Source organism: Cibotium barometz, chromosome 51 (assembly GCF_041138505.1).
Source record: "Cibotium barometz isolate CiBa-2024 chromosome 51, ASM4113850v1, whole genome shotgun sequence".
NCBI lineage: Eukaryota > Viridiplantae > Streptophyta > Polypodiopsida > Cyatheales > Cibotiaceae > Cibotium > Cibotium barometz.
The window spans coordinates 2,900,328-2,919,930 of record NC_141096.1 but is presented as its reverse complement, the minus strand read 5'-3'; the positions used below and the strand labels follow the sequence as shown (position 1 = coordinate 2,919,930).

Below are 19,603 nucleotides of genomic sequence, written 5' to 3'. Positions count from 1 at the left end.
TCAAAAATTATTCACAAAGAAGATGCCAAGGATGAGCCGATGGTTCTACAACCTTCACATGCTACTATTTTCAAAACAGTCCAAACACACCAAAGCGGAATGTGACACGAAGAAAAAGCATGATAAAGAAAGACAAGCAGAATTGATGCAGCTCAAAGAAAATCCACCAAGTGCTAACATAATGCAAACAGATGACATACAGATGGAGGTTCATGACATCTTGGCAGTCACAACAAGGACTAAAGCTAATGAATTTGGTGTAGTAATAACTCTGCTAATAATCAAGACTCATCCAAAGCCTGCAAGAAGGCAGCTGTGGACTAGGAAGAATAGGAAAAGGTGAGGATTCAAACTACTAAGGAAATAGAGAGAAGGCAAGGTGAACAAAAAGAGGATGGCTCATGAGAAATCATTGTAGATCTTCCGAAAACAAGCGGAAGCAAGCATGCAAAGCATGTTGAGATATCGAGCTCATCTAGTGAGGCAGTGGACACTGATGACCCGGCTGGGGGATAGGCCCCACACTTACACCACTGGCATGGTTGGTGAGATCATGTGTGATATACGGCCAGTGGGATGACAGGCTGTGTGACAGTCATTCTAGAGACTGGCATAGTTATAGCGCCAGCTCATTTAGTTGGGTTCACACTATAGAGAACCCTAGTATGTATTTGGTTGAGTACCTTTTCATATGGTGTGTACTCTTATCTTTGTATATGGTGTGTTGAGTGTTGTGTGAAGAAGAAGAAGATTTTCAGCCTCTCACCTTGTGTGTTCTCTTTTAGGGTTTTGTGAGTGTGTGTGTGCTTGCAAGAGCTCAAGCTCTCTTCTCCCCTACATCTTTTCATACTATGGGTAAGTCATTGATTCTAAGAAAAACTGTGTTTTAAGAACTGCAGGAAGACAGATTGGTTGTGCAGACATTGTGTGTGCTGCAAGGAGGTTAACAGTTGCCATTGGGTGTATGTATGCACATTGAGGTCATTGGTTGTGACATTTGAGTGTAGTACAGTACCGTTGCAGAAAATACAACAGTTTGTGCAAGACAAACCAGAGTGCTGTTTCTGGTAAATTGTGTCTGGCAAGATGTCAAATGATGGCATAAACCAAATTTTGCTGAGAAGCTTGATAAGAACAACTTCCATGCTTGGAGGTTCAGGTTGATAAATTTCCTGATGGGAAAGGGTTACTGGGACTACATAGAAGGTGAGCATGAAGAGGCACCGGAGATACCGGAGATCAATCCGACTGCTACAGATGTGAAAGACTTCAAGGATTAGAACCAAGGAGTCAGAAAAGTTATGTATTGGCTCTCTATCAGTATACAGGACACCATGATTGGGCACATACAGGATGCCAAGTCCCCCAAGGAGGCGTGGGACACCTTGGTAAAACTCTATGAAACGAATACCAAGGCACAAAAGATACAGTTGAAGAATGAACTTCATACTGTGGAGAAAAAGAGTATGTCTGTTGTGAATGACTATGCATTGAAGATCAAGGGTATTGTGGAATCCCTTGCATCTAATGGCGTTTCAGTAGAGATGATGATGATAAGGTGGAAGTCTGTCTACGTGGTCTCGGGCCACAATACAAGGCGTTCAAGATGTCTATTCAGACTCGGGAAAACATTCCCAATTTCACAGATTTGGTGTCTATGTTATAGAAGAGAAGAGCTTGGGTGAAGACCAACAGTCTTCACAAAACAAAAATAGTTCAGAACAACAGGCCTTCTACACAAGTTCAAGAAGAGGACGAGGTAGAGGATGCCGTGGACGCGGCCAAGGAGGTGGCCAAACAGGTAATCAGAATTATGGCCAGCAGCAACAACAACAACAGTCTCAGAATTCACAACAACAATAACACGCAAGTGGAAAAGGCCAATTCAGAGGTAGGGGGAGTCAAAGAGGTCGTGGAAATTGGCAAAGGCAGTATAATGATACACGTGGATGCTTTTATTGTGGTAAGCCTGAACATGTGCAGGCATATTGTTAAAAGAAGCAGGCTGACATGCAAAATGGGAAATTGCAGCAAAACAACTATGCATCCTCGAGCAGAAACAATGAGGATAATGAAAGGTTGTTTGTTATGCAGCATGTCATTAATGCTATGTCTGAAAATGTTGAAGCAGCACATAAAGATAATGTATGGTACGTTGATTCAGGTGCTTCGGACCACATGACAAGTAATGGGGAGTGGTTCAAGGAGATGAAAAACCTTGAAAGACCAGGTTTTGTGGAAACAGGGGGATGACATTGCTCATCCAATTGCCCATGTTGGAGATGTGCCATTGTCTATGCAGGATGGCAAAGTGACATACCTTGCAGATGTACTTGCAGATGTACTTCATGTTCCCGAACATAACAAAGAATCTGGTTTCAGTTGGCCAGATAATCGAGCAGGGTTTGCAAGTTCGGTTTAACCCTAATGGTTGTTATGTTGAAGACTTTAACGACAAGTGCAGGTTGGTTGCAAAAGGCAACAGAGTGGGCAGAATGTTTACATTGAATGTAAACATGTCTGAAGTGTGCAAATGGTTTAGGAATTATTGCATACACAGACATTTGGCATAAAAGAATGTGATAGGGCTGCCAAAGTTTAAAGTTGAAGGTATGCAGGAAATATGTGAAGCATGCCAATTTGGAAAGCAAACAAAGCATGTATTTCCACATGACAGAAATGTGAGTAGAAATGCACTAGATGTTGTGCATTTAGATGTATGGAGTCCTACGAAGACCATGTCTATGGGAGGCTGTAGGTATTATGTGACATTTATTGATGACCACACAAGGAAAGTGTGGGTATACTTCATGAAGGAGAAGGGTGAGGTGTTCACTCATTTTCAGAATTTCAGAGTTATGGTTGAAAAGCAAACAGGGAAACATGTAAAGTGCCTAAGGTCAAATGGAGGGGGAGAGTACTTCTCCAATGAGTTCTCTGAATTTTTAAAGAAGAACGGTCTTCAGAGACAGTTTACATGCAGATACACTCCGCAGCAAAATGGAGTTGCTGAGTGGAAAAACATGCACGTTGTTGCGATTGCGCGAGCATTGATGGGAGAGAAGAATATTCCGCATAGCTATTGGACTGAGGTTGTTTTTACAGCAGTTTACATCATGAACAAGACTCCAACTGCAGCCATACATGATGTAACTCCAACTGAGAGGTTTACTGTGTGGCAGAAAACCTGATTTGTCTCATCTGGAAGTCTTTGGATGCATTGTATATGTGCATGTGCCAGATAAGCTGAGAACTAAGCTGGATCCAAAAGCTGAAAAATGTGTTTATTGGGTATTCCCTTGAGCAAAAGGGATACAGGTGTTATAACCCTGTTACACGTGAGTTGAGGGTAAGCAGGAATGTTGTTTTTGATGAGATGAGCAGCTGGTATGCTACTGAAAAAGAAGCTGTTGGGGTTGATGTGAGTGGAAATGTGGTTGCATAGAATGCAAGTCAGCAATCACAGTCTTTGAGTGGACTAAGAGAGTCCTCATCTAGTGGTTCAGTTGATAGACCATGGAGTGGCAGGCTGCGTCATAATACCAGTCCTGCAAATGTGATTAGTACATCACATAAAGGCAAAGAGAAAGTGGTTGAGCCCCTTAGTATGCCTGACATTTCTGTAGGGCATTCTCATGTTGATGGAGAGTCTAGTGGCTCGGAGATGAGCCTTGATGAGGATCTTGGGATACCAGCTATGAGAACACTTGGTGTAAAGAAGGCTATGGAAGCCATGAATGAAAAGCTGCAAAGATCTGGGAGAGAGTGAAGAATCCTGTGCAGAGGTTTACCTATGATGGTTATGTGGCACATCACTATGCATACATGGCAAAAGTTGTACAGGTTGTAGAGCCCACATGCATCGATGAGGCTACTATTGGAAATGTGTGTTGGGAGAAAGCTATGGATGAGGAGATGGATGCACTATATGGAAATAAGACTTGGGATTTAGTGCCTGAAGGCAAGAAAGCCATTGGATGCAAGTGGGTGTACACAAAGTAAAACATAATAGTGATGGAAGCATAGACAGGTACAAGGCTAGATTGGTAGCTAAAGGATATGTGCAGACATATGGCATTGATTATGAGGAAACTTTCAGCCCAGTTGCCAAGATGGCAACAGTGAGAGTTGTGATAGCAGTGGCTGCCTCAAAGCAATGGTCTTTACATCAGATGGATGTAAAGAATGCATTCTTGCATGGGGATTTGCAGGAAGAGGTGTATATGTTGCAGCCACCTGGTTATGAGGATGTGAGTCACCCCTAGCATGTTTGGAGGTTGAAGAAAGCCTTGTATGGCTTAAAACAAGCACCAAGAGCATGGTGGTCTGACAAGATTTCTAAATATCTTGTCACTATTGGCTTTCATGTAGCCAATGCAGATTTCTCGCTGTTTATGAGACACAGTGATAGAGGGGTTGTGCTTGTTGTCATCTATGTAGATGACCTGATCATTACAGGGGACCATGATGTAGAGATCTTTGATGTAAAGATCTTGCTTAGACAATAGAAGTTTGAGATGAAGGATCTGGGGGGAGCTCAGATATTTCTTGGGCATTGAGGTGATTAGGTCATCACATGGTATTGGATTACTGAAGAGACAGTATGGCTTGGACATGTTGTCCAAGTATGGTATGATAGGCTATAAGCCTATCTCAGTGCCATTGGATCAGAATGGCAAGTTGAGTGTAGATTCAGGAGAGATTTTGGAGGATCCTACTATGTATTGGCACATAGTAGGAAGCTTGATCTACATGACGATAACCAGGCCAGATTTGAGCTATGTTGTTGGGTTGGTGAGTCAATTTATGCAGGTTCTTCAGAAGCCGCATTTGGATGCATTGAGATGCATACTAAGGTATGTGAGGTCTACTTTGCATTGTGGACTATTTTATGAAACTAGGACAGAGATATATGTACATGGGTACACAGATGTTGATTGGGCTGGTAGTATCTCAGATAGAAGACCTACTAGTGGCTTCATGTTTTCTTTGGGGAGTGCTACTGTGACTTGGAGCAGCAAGAAGCAGCCTATGGTTGCTCTATTACAAAGGCCGAGTACAGAGGTGCTGCTATGGTAGCATGTGAGGTAGCTTGGTTGAGAAAGCTACTTACAGATTTGGGTCTATCAGTGGATAGACAAGTTGTCATTTTCTGTGACAACATTAGTAGTATACAGTTGGCCAGGAAATTATTTTTTATGCTCGCACGAAGCATATAGAGGTCCACTACCATTTTGTCAGAGAGAAGGTTTTTGCAGGAGACATTGACCTTGTTTATGTCACCACACAGGATCAATCTCTTTTAGGGTTTTGTGAGTGTGTGTGTGTGGTTGCAAGAGCTCAAGCTCTCTTCTCCCCTGCATTTTTTCAGAGCACCTCATTAAGGAATGCCTAGAAGAAAGCCAGAAGAATGCTGACTGGTTGCAAACCAATGTAATGTCAATGCTGCTAGATAGACAGCAAGTGTCGCCGAGATTCAAGGCCAAGATTCTAATGGAGGCATTGAAGGACTGAGCAAGGAATTAAAGCACTCAGTAAGAAGAAGGAACCTCAAAATGCAGCAATATGCAAGCCAAAGAACCCCCAACATCCAGAGATGATGAAGTGGCCAAAGTCACAATTCAACTGAACAACGTACTCATCAATGATGCAATGCTAGATGGAGGATCTGGAGTGAATGTCATCACTGAGAAAACTACATTAGGATGGGGCCTCAAGTGGGAGCCCATTTCATTCAACATAAGAAAACTGCATTAGGATGGGGCCTCAAGTGGGAGCCCATTCCATTCAACATAAGAATGGCAGATAACAAGATGGTGGTACCTAAAGGAATCATCAAAAATGTCCCTATGAAAATCAAACAAGTTGACTTCAAGGTCAAAAATGTCCTATGAAAATCAAACAAGTTGACTTCAAGGTCAACTTAGTTGTTCTTACCATGTGTTATTGGAAAGGCCTTGGTTGAGACCTGGCAAGGTAAAAAAGGAATGGGGCACGAACAGAATCACCATCAGAAAGGAAAAGTGGAAAGTTCATGTTGATCTTTCCGATGATGCAAGGGGATCAGTTAAACCTACTCAAAGGCCAGTTCATGCTGAAACATTCAACATGTCAAAAGGCTTTGATGATGATGAAGAGAATAGAATACTCCGCGAACACCCGGACTTAGTGCCCTTGTACATGTTACATATGGATGAAGTAATAGGGCATTATGCAAAAATAGTAGACAAACAAATGAAGAAAAAAGAAGTAGATTCTGAAAAACAGAGGGATCAAAAACTTAGCAAAACCTTGTAGGAGAAAGCCTTGGAAGAAATTCAATGGGCCCGAACTGTGGAACAAGAAGAAGAGATTCAGGAGCTCCGAGATTGGGTAAAAAAGTAAAAGGAGAACTAGGAAAACAATGCTGCAAAAGTAAGCCCGGACAAACTACAGGAGGTAAATCTAGGGGATGGGAAAGAAGAAAAGCATGTGAAGATCAACCTGGAATTGGAAAAAGAATTCAAACAGGATTTGGTTTCCTTGCTAAAGGAATACCAAGATGTCTTTGCTTGGTCATATGAAGACATGGAGGGCATTGACGCTAAATTCTTCCAACACAGCGTCAACTTAAAAGAGGAAGTTATACCTATCAAACAACAGAGGTACAAAATGAACCCAAATTATGCAAAGCAAGTCAAAGAAGAAATTAATAGACTACTGAGGGTTGGTTTCATCGTGCCAGTGGAAAAAGCATCCTGGATATCCCCGATTGTAGTGGTCCCCAAAAAGAATATAAAAATTAGAATCTGTGTAGACTGTCGTAGCTAACTCAAATCCCTTTTCACTTTCGTTCATGGACTCCTTACTGGATGAGGTAGCCAGAAAGGAGAGTTGTACTCTTTTTGGATGGTTTCACCGGGTACAACCAGGTGAAGATGGCTCCGGAAGACAGGGGAGAAGGCTGCCTTCATCACTGAATGGGGTATCTTTCTAGCAACCGTCATGATGTTTGGCTCCAGAGAATGGTGCAGGAGATTTTCTATGACTACCTCACAGATTTCATGAAAGCTTTTGTGGATGATTTTAACGTGTCCGGAGATAATGCAAAGGCCTATGCCTGCAGAGATGCAAAGATACAAGGCTGAAGTTAAATCCAACCAAATGTAATTTCACAGTAAAATCCAGAACACTGCTAGGACACATTATGTCAGCCCAAGGATTGGCTATAGATCCGGCTAAGGCGGAGGCCATATCCAAGATGTCTGCTCCTCAAAACATTAATCAACTTGAAAGGTTACTTGGTAAGATGAAGTGGCATGCCAAATTTTTGAAATATCTAGCACATGTAGCTTACCCATTGTATGCACTTACCAAGAAGAATGCAAAGTATCAATGGAGTCTAGAGTGTCAGAAAGCATTCCAATGGCTGAAGAGCATGGTGTCATCGGCACCACAGTGATGATCAATCCGAAATGAAATCTAATATTCCATGTATATGTGGATGCGTTAGACAAAGCAGTGGGCAGTGCACTGATGCAAGAAAAGCAAAAAAGATATATGCAGCCCATCTATTATGCCAACAAAGCCCTCACAAGGGAGGAAAGGAACTATAGTACAACAAAGCATGAAGCCCTTTCAATGATCTATGTTGTGAACAGGTTCCAACACTATCTCTTGGTGGTGCGAAGTAAATTTATCTTCCATGTGGACCATCAAGCCCTCATTTATCTGGTGAGCAAGCTTTTTTGGTGGAAAAAATGCAAGATGGATGCTTCTAATTCAAGAGTTTGAGTTCACCATCCAGCACACACCCAGAAAAGAAAATGCAATGGCAGACTTTTTGTCTAGACTGGATTCTGGAGAACATTCTCTAGATGGTGTAGATGATCAACTCCCAAATACCAACTTATTCACACAGTAGCAGCAATCGAAGTAGAAGAAAACTAGTATGATGATATGATGTAGTTTCTAGAAGAGGGGACTTTCCCGGAAGGGTACATTGTTGACAAGAAGAAGAGAATTGTCCTAAGAAGAAAAAATTTCACCATGATTACTGGGAAACTCTACGAAAGAGTCATAGACCAGATCCTACGCAGATGTGTCCCAGATCAAGCAGTGTTAAGAGAAGCACACGGTGGTGTCACGGGAGGACACATGGGCAGAGAAATAACAACCCGAAAAATTTTGCAAGCAGGCCTATGGTGGTCAACTGTCATGAGGGACGCCAACAATGAAGAAGAGAAGTGTCATGGCTGTCAAAATGGATGGGTCAACCCGGAGATTCCAATAGATTGCCCATCACACCTATACTGCCGATATCTCCATTCATGAAGTGGGGATTGGATTTTGTTGGACCAATCAAGCCACCCACAAAAGGTAGCAAATGTGAGTACATCATTGTGGCTACTGTCTATTTCACCAAGTGGCCGGAAGCCAAAGCTGTTAAGAGAAACTCTGCAGAAGAGGTGGTGAAGTTCCTCTTCAAGGACATCATTTGCTAGGCATGGGTTGCTGGTGAAAATAGTCAGTGTGACCAGGGCACGTATTTCATGAACAAAGTAATGAAAGGGTTGATGGAGAGATACCTGATCAATCACAAGAAGTCCTCACCCTATTACCCACAGTGCAAAGGCGAGGCAAAATCTAACAACAAAGTTCTAACCAAAATTATAAAGAAAATTATAAATGCTAATAAAAATGATTGGGACTAGAAGCTAGATGTTGCCCTATGGGCATTCCGCACATCCTACAAAATCTCAACTGGGCAAACATCATTCAAGCTAGTTTATGGGTTGTAAGCAGTAATGCCTATGGAATTTGTGGTACCTAGTCTGAGAGTTGCCATCCAAGAGAAGCTACCAATGCAAGAATCCCAGCAGCATAGAATACAAGAACTCCTAACCTTAGAGGAAGGAAGGCAAATCAGCTCTCTACAGGCAGAGATAGTGTAGCAACGAAGAAGAAAGGCTTGGAGTGATAGAAATCAAAAGCATAGGACTTTTTAGAAAGGAGACCTTGTATTGGTCTACAATTCCAAGCTAGGATCTCACCCTGGAATGTTCAAAATCCGGTGGATAGGACCATTCATAGTAAAGGGTCCGGTCAGCCAGAATAGCTTCATCTTAGAAAACTTGGATGGAACATCTTTTCCAAAGACATTAAATGGCTTCACAGGGGCCAACCGGTTTACATCGAAAGAAGGAGAAGCGGAGGACCAGGAGCCAAGCATATGTTGTGGCATGATCTCACTAGTGAAGGTGGATACAGAAAAATAAAAAAACCACAAAGCCACGGAAGGGTGTCCAGTCCGCAAGGGTGGCTAGAACGCAAAAGCTTGGACAGTAAAAAAGCAAATGACCAAGTGTACGCCAGCCAAATCCATATCAACAACTCAAAAGTCCACGATGTCGACATAAGCAACTGCATGGAGGACAAGTGTCACAACATTAAAACTCCACTTGCAACATTAAGACGGGAAGACAACAAGAATGCTTTAATACTATTAAGCCGAGATGGCGGGCATGATATGAATCAAGGGTCACATCACATCAAAAAGTGGGAAGCCGAAAACAACAACGTCCCAAAAAAGGAAGCGAAAAGGAGAAAAATTTGCAAAAAAGAGCACAAGGAGTCTAAACACGCACATTCACAATATGCCCTCTCGCTCACAACTTTCTCACCCATCTATAGCACTCTCTCAGAAGGCAGCGCCAAGCCGAAGATCAACAAGTATTTAAGGCCAAACAAAAGGCCTAAGATAAGCCCCTGCATGCCCATGATGATCCTCGATATGAGAAAGAAAGAACATCAGGAGTGGGTGAGGAAGTGCGGGTTTGAAAAACTATTGAAGCACTAGTGGCAAGAGCTGTAGGACCCCGACGATGGGGAAAAGTTGATCAATCAATTTTTGGAGACCAACACTACACATAGAGGGGAAGGAGCCTATAAACATTTTAGAGACCTCGGAGTGCATCATGCACTAGGATTGTCTATGGATGGAGCGATGGACACAAACTTGAAGCCTAGGGTGGAAGAAGAAATCCCTAAGACTAGCAACATGCACCATGTAAAGGACATGGCGGATGAAACCTGGCAAGAATAGTTCATCTTTTTCTTATAGAACGTCATGTTCATGGGCAAGACAAAGGATATGTCCAATAAAAACTACAGACTACTTAGAGCAGCAAAAGCAGGAGAAAAAATAAACCGAGCCGCCATTTACAAAGAAACTCTGGCCGAGGAGGAAAGCCACCTGGGCAAGGAGAAACAGCCAACAGTAGTGCATGCACATCTAAGGGCGATTGCTCAAACTGCCAAGTCAGTAGATCTCTCGATAGGAGACATCTATGCCAAACACCAACATAGGGAAGTTGGAGGATCATCGAAAGTTGTTAAAATGACTTTCAATTCATTTGAGGATGATATAGATGATGAGGAGGAATGGCAGAAGATTTTCCATAAAGCCAGCAAAAAGACAAAACACAGAATAGATGAAGAGATGCTGCCTAACCCGGAAGAGGTCAAAAAACAAAAAGCAGAAGAAGAAAGAAAAAAGAAGCCGGAGGAGACAGAGAAGCAGGAAGCCGTTTTGTAGAAGCTGAAAAGAAGAAGAAGCTTGAAGAAGAGGAAAAGAAAAAGGAGGAAGAAGAAAAAAGAAGGAAGAAGGAAGTATGCGCATCTAAGGGTGATTGCTCAGGCAGCCAAGTCGGTAGATCTCTGAATAGGAGATGGTAGATGATGAGGAGGAATGGTAGAAGATTGCCCAAAAAGCCAGCAAAAAGAGAAAACACAGAATAGATGAAGAGATGTTTCCTGAGCCAGAAGAGGTCAAAAAATAGAAAGCAAAAGAAGAAAGAAAAAAGGAGTTGGAGGAGACAGAGAAGCAGGAAGCCGCTCTACAGAAGCTGAAAAGAAGAAGAAGCTTGAAGAAGAGGAAAAGAAAAAGGAGGAAGAAGAAAAAAGAAGGAAGAAGGAAGAAGAGAAAAAAAGGAGAGAAAGGGAACAACAGAAAAAGAGAGAAGAAGCAACTCAAAAGGGGAAGCTACCCACAAGAACAGAAATTGTCATACCAATGAAACTACGCCCTTGGGTGGCGACTCTGGCATAGAAGGTGTAGGAAGGCCCAAGCCACAGCTTCAAGCTACCTAGAGAGTTGGAGGCGAAACTCCCCAACCAGCAGTTGCACATAAACAGAGGGCTGATGTCTGTGGCCCAGAACATCCTCTCGCAGGCTCTCTCTTCGATGTATGTGGCCCAGAACATCCTCTCACATAAACAGAGGGCTGATGTCTGTGGCCCAGAACATCCTCTCGCACAGGCTCTCTCTTCGATGGAAGATTATGAGACAAAGGCCTAGAGCACCATCAATCAGATGTGTGCCCTGAATCATAAACAATATGGAATGCTAATGAATGCCACAGCTAAGGCCAAAGATCTAGAGAACAAATCACATATGAAGGCACAACAAAATAAGGAGATGCAGAAAAGGATCACCACGACAAAAAATGCCCTAGTACAACAAAAAGAGCTAAGTGAGGGGAAGATCGGAGTCCTAATCAGTGAGAAGCACTTGCTCCAAGTTCAGGTGAAAGGGCTTCGAGTGGAATTAGCAGAAGTAAAAAAGCCAGCGAAGATCTGGGACCGACACCATCCAAGGACTAAAGGATGAAGTGCTACACAGCACAACGGCGTTGGCGGTCACCTAGTTAGAGCCTCAAGCCTTGAAGAACCAGGAAGAAGAAGAAGTTATGTGCCTTCTGCTAGATGCTAAAGCAACAGTAATAAAAACAGTGAAGGCCAGACTCAGCAAGGTCTCGGATCAGGCGCTGCAAGCCCTGATGGAAATTCATGAGCAGATGTCTTGCAAACCACAACAGGTCATTCATGACCTAGAGAAAGATGATGATACAGACAGAGAGCCACAGCCGGTAGGCCAAGAGTCCCCCAAAACAAGTGCTTCCAAAAAGGGAAAACAAGTGGAAAATGAAGATCAGAGTCAGGTACAAGCACCAAAGGGTACTACTTGGAAAGTAGAACATTGGGAAAGGGAGGCGAAGAAGCTAACAAAAACAAATAAGGCATTGCAACAAGAAATGCACGACACCACATCCACCAAGGAGTATGCAAAAATATTGAGGGGAGGAACTCCAAGACAGAGACAAGGCCAAAGAGAAGGCATAAGAATACAAATAGAAGCTCGAAAGTAGCACAAAATTTGAAATAGACACCATCAATGAGTTGAACACAATGGAGTTGGAGATGCAGCACTACATGGAGAATGAAAATCAGCTCAAAAAAGAAGGGGCCAAAGACTGGGAAAATTACAAAGCTGCCCTCCATATGCAAATAGAAGAGGCACGGCAAGTAGCAAAAAGAGTACAATAGACCCAGAAGACAAGGCTACAATGGAAGCTAGAGCTAAGGGAAGCAAAGGAAGAAATGGCCAGACTCCAAGTAGAACTCACAATGGTAAGTGGAGCTAGCCACAAAAAGCAAGCCCTGAGGGAAATTCATGAGCAGATGTCTTGCAAACCACAACAGGTCATTCATGACCTAGAGGAAGATGATGATACAGACAGAAAGCCACACCAACAGCAACAGCCGGTAGGCCAAGAGTCCCCCAAAACAAGTGCTTCCAAAAAGGAAAAACAAGTGGAAAATGAAGATCAGAGTCAGGTACAAGCACCAAAGGGTACTACTTGGAAAGTAGAACACTGGGAAAGGGAGGCGAAGAAGCTAACAAAAAGAAATAAGGCATTGCAACAGGAAATGCATGACACAACATCCACCAAGGAGTATGCAAAAATATTCAGGGGAGGCTCTCCAAGACAGAGACAAGGCCAAAGAGAAGGCATAAGAATACAAATAGAAGCTTGAAAGTAGCACAAAATTTGAAATAGACACCATCAATGAGTTGAACACAGTGGAGTTGGAGATGCAGCACTACATGGAGAATGAAAATCGGCTCAAAAAAGAAGGGGCCGGAGACTGGGAAAATTACAAAGCTGCCCTCCATATGCAAATAGAAGAGGCACGGCAAGTAGGAAAAAGAGTACAATAGACCCAGAAGACAAGGCTACAATGGAAGCTAGAGCTAAGGGAAGCAAAGGAAGAAATGGCCAGACTCCAAGCAGAACTCACAATGGTATGCGGAGCTAGCCACAAAAAGCACGAAAATGTTGTCGCCTGGAGTACCCATAGAAAGGAGCGCGGAGATCTACTAGTTGAGATCTGGAAGTTGCATGACACCAACCAAGTCCTATACAAAGAAAATGAGCACTTGAAAGTCCGATTGGTCAATAGCTCAACAGCTCCATGGGTCAGCTTGGACAATCCATTCTTTGAGGCTTCACATGTGACGTTCTCTGAGCTACTGAGAGCTAATAAAGAGCTATCACAATATTTTAAGAATACAAATAAAATAAGATCCATGCTTATTAGGAAACCTCTTCCTCCGAAACACCCATTCTCACAGTTCTTGTTGTCACAGACATCGGAGGAAGGAGGATGTTCCACCTAGAATGCCACCACCTACAAGTGCCAGTGTGTGGAAGTGGAGCATCGGAGACCCAGAAGTAGAAAAGGTACAAAGCCCACCTTCAGATGATCTAGTAAAATATGAAGAAGCTGTACAGGTCGAGTGGAGACCCATACCAATGGCAGAAAAGAAGATTCTAAGGCAGACCCCACTCAGACCGGTGGTAAAAAATTTTGATCAGAAGACACCACAAACCGACAACAGGGGTCTAGGTTGCTTAGAAGAATAGGCAGTAAAAATAAAGAGGATGCAGAAGCATGCCACCTACTCCGATGATGTATACATCTCGGACCATACTCTCCCAAAAATGTTCATAAGATTCAAAGAAAAATTTGTCAGGGAAACTGATTCTGAAGCAGAAGCTCAAGCACCAAGCGTGCCAGGTGTTGCACCCAGCAACTTAGTGGCGACAGAAAGTGCAGTCAACCCACTCCACAAGTTGTGAGCACCACCTCGGTATCGCACGTGTGGAGGTGGCGAAACTGTAACCACTAGAGAGCCGTTGCCAAGAACAAGAAGTCTCAACTTAAAAGAGCGACTGATCACTACTGATAGGGGGTACGAAGATAGACAAAAAGAGAGAGAGACACTCAAATAGAATGAATGAATGAAGGATTCAGTTATTGTATGCTCTCAATTGATAGTTGACAATCTATGTTATGGAGCTTGTTATAGACATAGTACTCAAGAAGTGATAGCTTGTGTCGGTCAATTGCTCTCTAATAATATGCAATACTTCTAGAATGTCATCAAGAGCAATGTTGCCATTTCATCATGTTTCTGTGTTTCCCTCTACACTGTGTTGATTAAGCATACTTTGTCCTTGTTTTGATGAACATGTTGCATGTGTGTGAGAGTGTGAGTGAGATATGCAGTGGTGAGCTGTGGAGCGTAAACCAAGACAGTGTGTATGAAGGTTCGCACAGTAGAGTGGTGTTTTGTGTGTCCCCATGACCACTTAAGCATTGGTGTTCGTATTCAGAAACTCTAACGGGTGATTGCACATCTCCCACGGCATTGCCTCACTGGTCTGGCACCCAAACTGCTATCTTGCCATTCCACTCAGAGGGAAATCAGCAAGAAACAACCGTCTAACATGGAGAGAAACATACTTGTTTTCAAAGTGACATTTCTTTGCTTTCATGGGGTAGAGTAGTCCAAACCAAACAATGTTTGCAATGCCTTGGAAGTAGCAAAGATTGTGAAATAAAAAGAAAAAGGACATTGATTTACACTCATCAATTGAGCATGTATAGTATAAAATCCTAAGTTGTAACAACAAATCTTCAAGAGACACGGGACAAGTGTCATGCTTATATCCAACTCGTATACCTTATAAGTTGTTAGTATACCCACAATCAATAATAAATTTATCCTAAGGCTAGAAATCCTAAGTTGTAACAACAAATCTTCAATACTTACATCCAACTTGTGTATCTCATAAGTTGTTAATCTATCCATAATCAATTGTAAATTCATCCTAAGCCTACATTGGCAAAGAACAAATTTATCCCAAGGCTAGATTGGCAAAGACTTTATCCTCCCAAGGCTAAATTAGCATTACAAGACATACCGCAACATGCATATTTACAATTGTACATGAGTTAATCGCTTACTGTGGTCTTAGTTGATTCTTTAATGAAGAGATCTTAGTTCAAGCTACCTCCTATTCAAGCTTAAATAATTAATCAGGTGCTTTTGCATCCCATTAAGATTTTAATACCTTAGCCTACCCTAGGATCACGAGGCCTTGATGCCTCCCTGCTCTCATCTATAGCACACAAGCCTAGGCCCTCCTGCCTTATCTAGCCCAAGCCCTACCTCGAAGAGGCAGGCCACCCAACCCTCCTTCGAACACAAATTTCACAACCCCTCCATCTCTATCTCTCATTCGAACCCCTCCCTCTCACACATGTTGCGTCTTTGTGTCACGCAATCTACCTCATCATCATTGATTGAGCGAGAGTGAGAAAGAGAGAGAGAGAGAGAAAACAAGCCAGAACCCTCTAGAATCCTCTTGAAAACATCACCTCAAGACCCTAAAAACTAATCAAGTTAGTTTAAGGGTCCTGCCTTATAAAAATAAAAAACCTTTCCCCCTCCCGTTCTCCTCACGCTAATTAATTAATTGAAAAAACCATTGAGGGGACCTATTTGTCATCGTATCTTATAATATTAATATGTGCCTGCAAGCAAGCATCATAATGTCACTCGCACCCACTCATCACCACACGAGAGGTCTTACAAGTGGGGGGCATTCTAAGGGCCCTTTCACAAACGATGTTTGTTCACAGTTAGTGAAGCCAAAAGAATGCACAAGCAAGTGTGGAGATGGGCTGGATAAGGGGCTTGTGTCCTTTACTCGCATGGCCTAGTCTCGTTCGCTCACCTGCCGTAAGTGGACGGTCCACCGACGCATGTGAATCCAAAAGCTTTCTCCAAAAAAAAAAAAAAAAAAGTGCACTCCTTTTTACTTTGAGAAAGGTTCAAGAGAAACTAATTCATGAAAACACTACACAACGAGCTTGCCCTTATATCTCACCCCACCACCATCGTCGTCTTCTTCTTCTTCTTCTTCATCATCAGCCGCCGCCGCCGCCAAGCAGGACGACACAGCAAGCTTCTTGTTATTTCTTTTACATGAGGGTGCAGTTGTTTGCATTCTCATCACTGAACATGTGGGTAGCATAGTCCTCTGCAGACTCCATCTCCACTGAGTACTCACTAGTCTCCACAAGGACCATGGGGGGAGGGGCCACGTTCTTGCTGGCTGTGTTCTTGCTGGCTGATGAGCTAGCTTCATCATCACCACCCTCTACTACTACAACTCCATCTCCCCCTCCTTTCTTCTTATTACTGTTACTATCCTTCTCACCATTATTGGCTTTACCTGTGTCGGTGCTACTGCTGGCTTCTGCTTCACTAGTAGTAGTGTCACCTTTCTTACTGTTGTTGTTGTTGTTGGCATTCGATCCTCCACCTCCATTGTTAGCTTTCTTCTTCTTGTTGTTGCTGCTGCTTCCATTAGCTTCTGCAGCGTTGCCTTTACTGCTGTCGTTGTTGGTTTTGTTGCCGTCTCCTCCCCCACCACTTGCTTTGTTGTTGCTTTTGGTGCCATTCTCTCCCTTTGCTTCCTCACCGTTCTTCTTCTCACCATCCTCTCTTTTCTTCTCCTCCTTCTCCTTGGTCTCCTTGTGGTTGTTAGGCTGGCTGTCTCCTTTCTCCTCTTGTTGAGGTTGCCGCTGCTTTTGTTTTGGTTTCTGCTTTTGCTGCTCCTGTGGTTGTTGTTGAGGTTGGCCATTATCCTCCTTCTCCTTCTCTTTCTCCTTCTCTTTGTCCTTGTCTTTCTGTTTGTCTTTCTCTTTCTCTTGCTGCTGGTTTGATGCTTTTGGGGGCTGCGGAGCTGGCCACAGCTCCACCACCTTGCCTGCTTTTTCGAGCTTTTTGATTAGCGTCTTGGGATCCGCAGTGCCGGTGACAGTCACTTTACCAAGGCTCGCATCTATGTCCACCGTGTAGACTCCTACCAACACAAGAGAAGAGCACAAGCTACAACTCAATTTCCCAAATTCAGAAACAAACCCCCTAGAAATTACAATTTTTCTCATAAGGAAAAACATACACTTCCATTCAACATGCACTGCTGCAAAAAAAAAAAAAATACTTAAAAAAAACAAACCAAAAAAAAACTTAATTTATTCCTAGTTCTAAAATTTAGATGAAATTTTACCTTCAATTTTGGTGAGGATTTTTTTAACCTTCTTCCTGCATCCTTCACAGTGTATGTAGACTCTGAGGTGTAGAGTCTGGAAATAGAAACAAACAGACAAGCCAGAGGAGCAACGGTCACTAGTGTAGTCTCGACAAAGCTCGGAATGAAGCAAAAGGAGGTACAAGTAATTAGAGTTGAAAATGCAGTTCACCCACTAACTGGGACGACTATGCAATCGACCAAAATTGCTTGCTGGCCTCAAAGCAGACATGGGCACATGCACCCAAGAGCTGTATGTTGTCTCCATGGAGATTCACAATGCACTACATATGAGGTAGAAACTACAACACAAACTAACGAGAAATTTTGGACATAAAAGGGGAAAAAACCAGAGCTACAGAGAGCTAAGATCTAGCAAAAAGGAGGAGGGCTTCTTTTTTTCTGTTTGAGCAGAACACACAATGGGTGTAGAGGAGAGGTTCTGGAGAGTACCTCCACTTTAGATGCGAGCTTCCCGTTGCTGTCGTAGGCCATGTTGTTCAACGCATGGTGAGATGCAGGGCTGGGTGTAAATGGCGAGAGCTCAAGCAGCTGTGCGCGCAGCAGCAGGAGACAACCAGGGAGAAAAGCAAAAAGTAGGAAGCAGAGGATGACGACGAAGAAGAAGAGGAAGAAGAAGAAGCCCCTTGCTTGGAAACGAAGACAACAGAGTAAAGTGGTACTACCTGCAAGGAGAGGTTGTTGTTGCAGAGAGCGTGCAGAGCTTAACACTGCTAAGCTAGCCCACGTCACTAACCTCACTTACCTCACTTCACTAAGGTTCCTTTAAAACAAGCCTATTAAATGCCTTCTAACAAAAAGCTAGCATACGCAGTCCCGTGCTCCACTTGAAAAGGGCAAACTCAGCCATTTGAGTACCCCCCCCACCTTCATCAAAACCTTGCTTTTGTAGAGGCAACTTTTGTGGGAGGCCAAGATTGGCTAGCTCTATCCAATCCCTCTAAGAAGAAGCCTCATGTGTCTAGTAAAGAAGTGGCACACTCCATGATAGGGAGAAGCTAAAGCTCAAGTACCTCTCTCTCTCTCTCTCTCTCTCTCTCTCTCTCTCTCTCTCTCTCTTGTGAGTTATAACCCTTGTTTTAGGCCAAAAGGCTTTTTAATGACAATGACCACCATATCTAGGCGACTCTCGAATCAAGACTAGGTATTTGAAGGTTTTAAGCAATATAGCCTAGGGTATCAACAAGGGACAAATGCGGAGGCTCAGCCCAAGATCAAGGTCCTTGCTTAAAAAGGCTTTGATATAAAGAGAAATATCTTTTAAAAAACTAGCCACGATAGACCAACCACTAATTCCAATAAGTTGAAGGTGTACTCTTGCCCCACTCCATGGCCCCCATATCCTCACATGTTTATGTACTCTTCAAAAATATAAAGTCTAGGAAATCACCCTCAACCTCTAGCTTTCTCTTTCTTTATTGCCACCTTGTGCTTCCCCATGCTCACCCATTGCATAATATCACCTTAAAATAAAAAGTCTCATGCTTCTTACATCCAATGACCCTTACCCCACCCCATCCCACTTTGGTCCTTCCCTAAAGCATTCAAGCCACTCACACTCTAACATTCTAGCTTAGAGGGGCCCTTCAAGTCATGGCATAAAAGTTTCCCTATTTGAATGACACCTTGTCCTATGATCTCGATAAGCAATGATGGTAATTATCCTTCTACAGTGGCTGAATGTGGAGTATCATCAAGCTAAAGATTCTTTCAACTTGGTGGTGACTTTTTATGAAAGTGAGCACATAGTTTCTCATCATAACGAAGCATTTTAAGCTTCAAAAGACAAAGGCAAGGTACCTTTGAAAAGCCTTGAGAATTTTGACAAGAAAGAATTACTATCACATACATTCCGTTGTTGTTAGTTTACATCATGTAATACTATATTATTAACCACATGTAAGGTTCCCACTCAGTCCTAAAAGATGTATAAGCTCTCCTCTCAGTCCCCTGTAATCATCCCCTATTTCAGAATGTAAGAAAATAGTATTTTCTTTTGTTTTTGGCCTAGAGAGAGAAAATATTCTAGAGAGAGATCATTCAATTTTGAGATATTTTTGGATACAAAGTTTCTCCTTATATTTAAGATGAATTCCCCTGAAACAGAAGTTCAAAAAGAATTTTGCAATGTGCATTAGAAATTAACTGAATATGTGAATTAGAGACCCAAGCCTAAGGATCCACATTTTCATGAATATTTTTTATTAAGGTCCAAATAAGCTTCTAAAGGGCCAATAGGATTAATCCAAGTGTTTCAATAAGAAAAATACAAAGAAGAAAAGAAAATCCCCCAAAAATGAGTAAATGCTCAC

The 19,603-nt window shown here is 42.7% G+C and overlaps 1 protein-coding gene across 1 annotated transcript; it reads right to left on the bottom strand.

Annotated features, from left to right (window-relative positions):
* Nucleotides 1-15,969: 15,969 nt before the first annotated feature.
* Nucleotides 15,970-17,991, bottom strand: LOC147609217 (uncharacterized). Its single transcript, XM_086787752.1, has 3 exons — nucleotides 17,724-17,991; nucleotides 17,250-17,325; nucleotides 15,970-17,042 (listed from the first exon to the last, which is right to left on the bottom strand). The coding sequence occupies exons 1-3, from the start codon at nucleotides 17,763-17,765 to the stop codon at nucleotides 16,156-16,158; spliced, it is 1,005 nt and encodes a 334-aa protein (XP_086643878.1). The 5' UTR covers nucleotides 17,766-17,991; the 3' UTR covers nucleotides 15,970-16,155.
* Between the last annotated feature and the right edge of the window lie 1,612 nt (nucleotides 17,992-19,603).

Excerpts from the sequence above, each read along its gene's own strand:
- LOC147609217 (XM_086787752.1), bottom strand. The coding sequence starts at position 17,765 with ATGGCCTACGACAGCAACGGGAAGCTCGCATCTAAAGTGGAG. Across the intron at positions 17,326-17,723 it reads AGCTCGCATCTAAAGTGGAG|ACTCTACACCTCAGAGTCTA; the intron begins GTACTCTCCAGA and ends TTCTATTTCCAG. Across the intron at positions 17,043-17,249 it reads AATCCTCACCAAAATTGAAG|GAGTCTACACGGTGGACATA; the intron begins GTAAAATTTCAT and ends TTGTGTTGGTAG.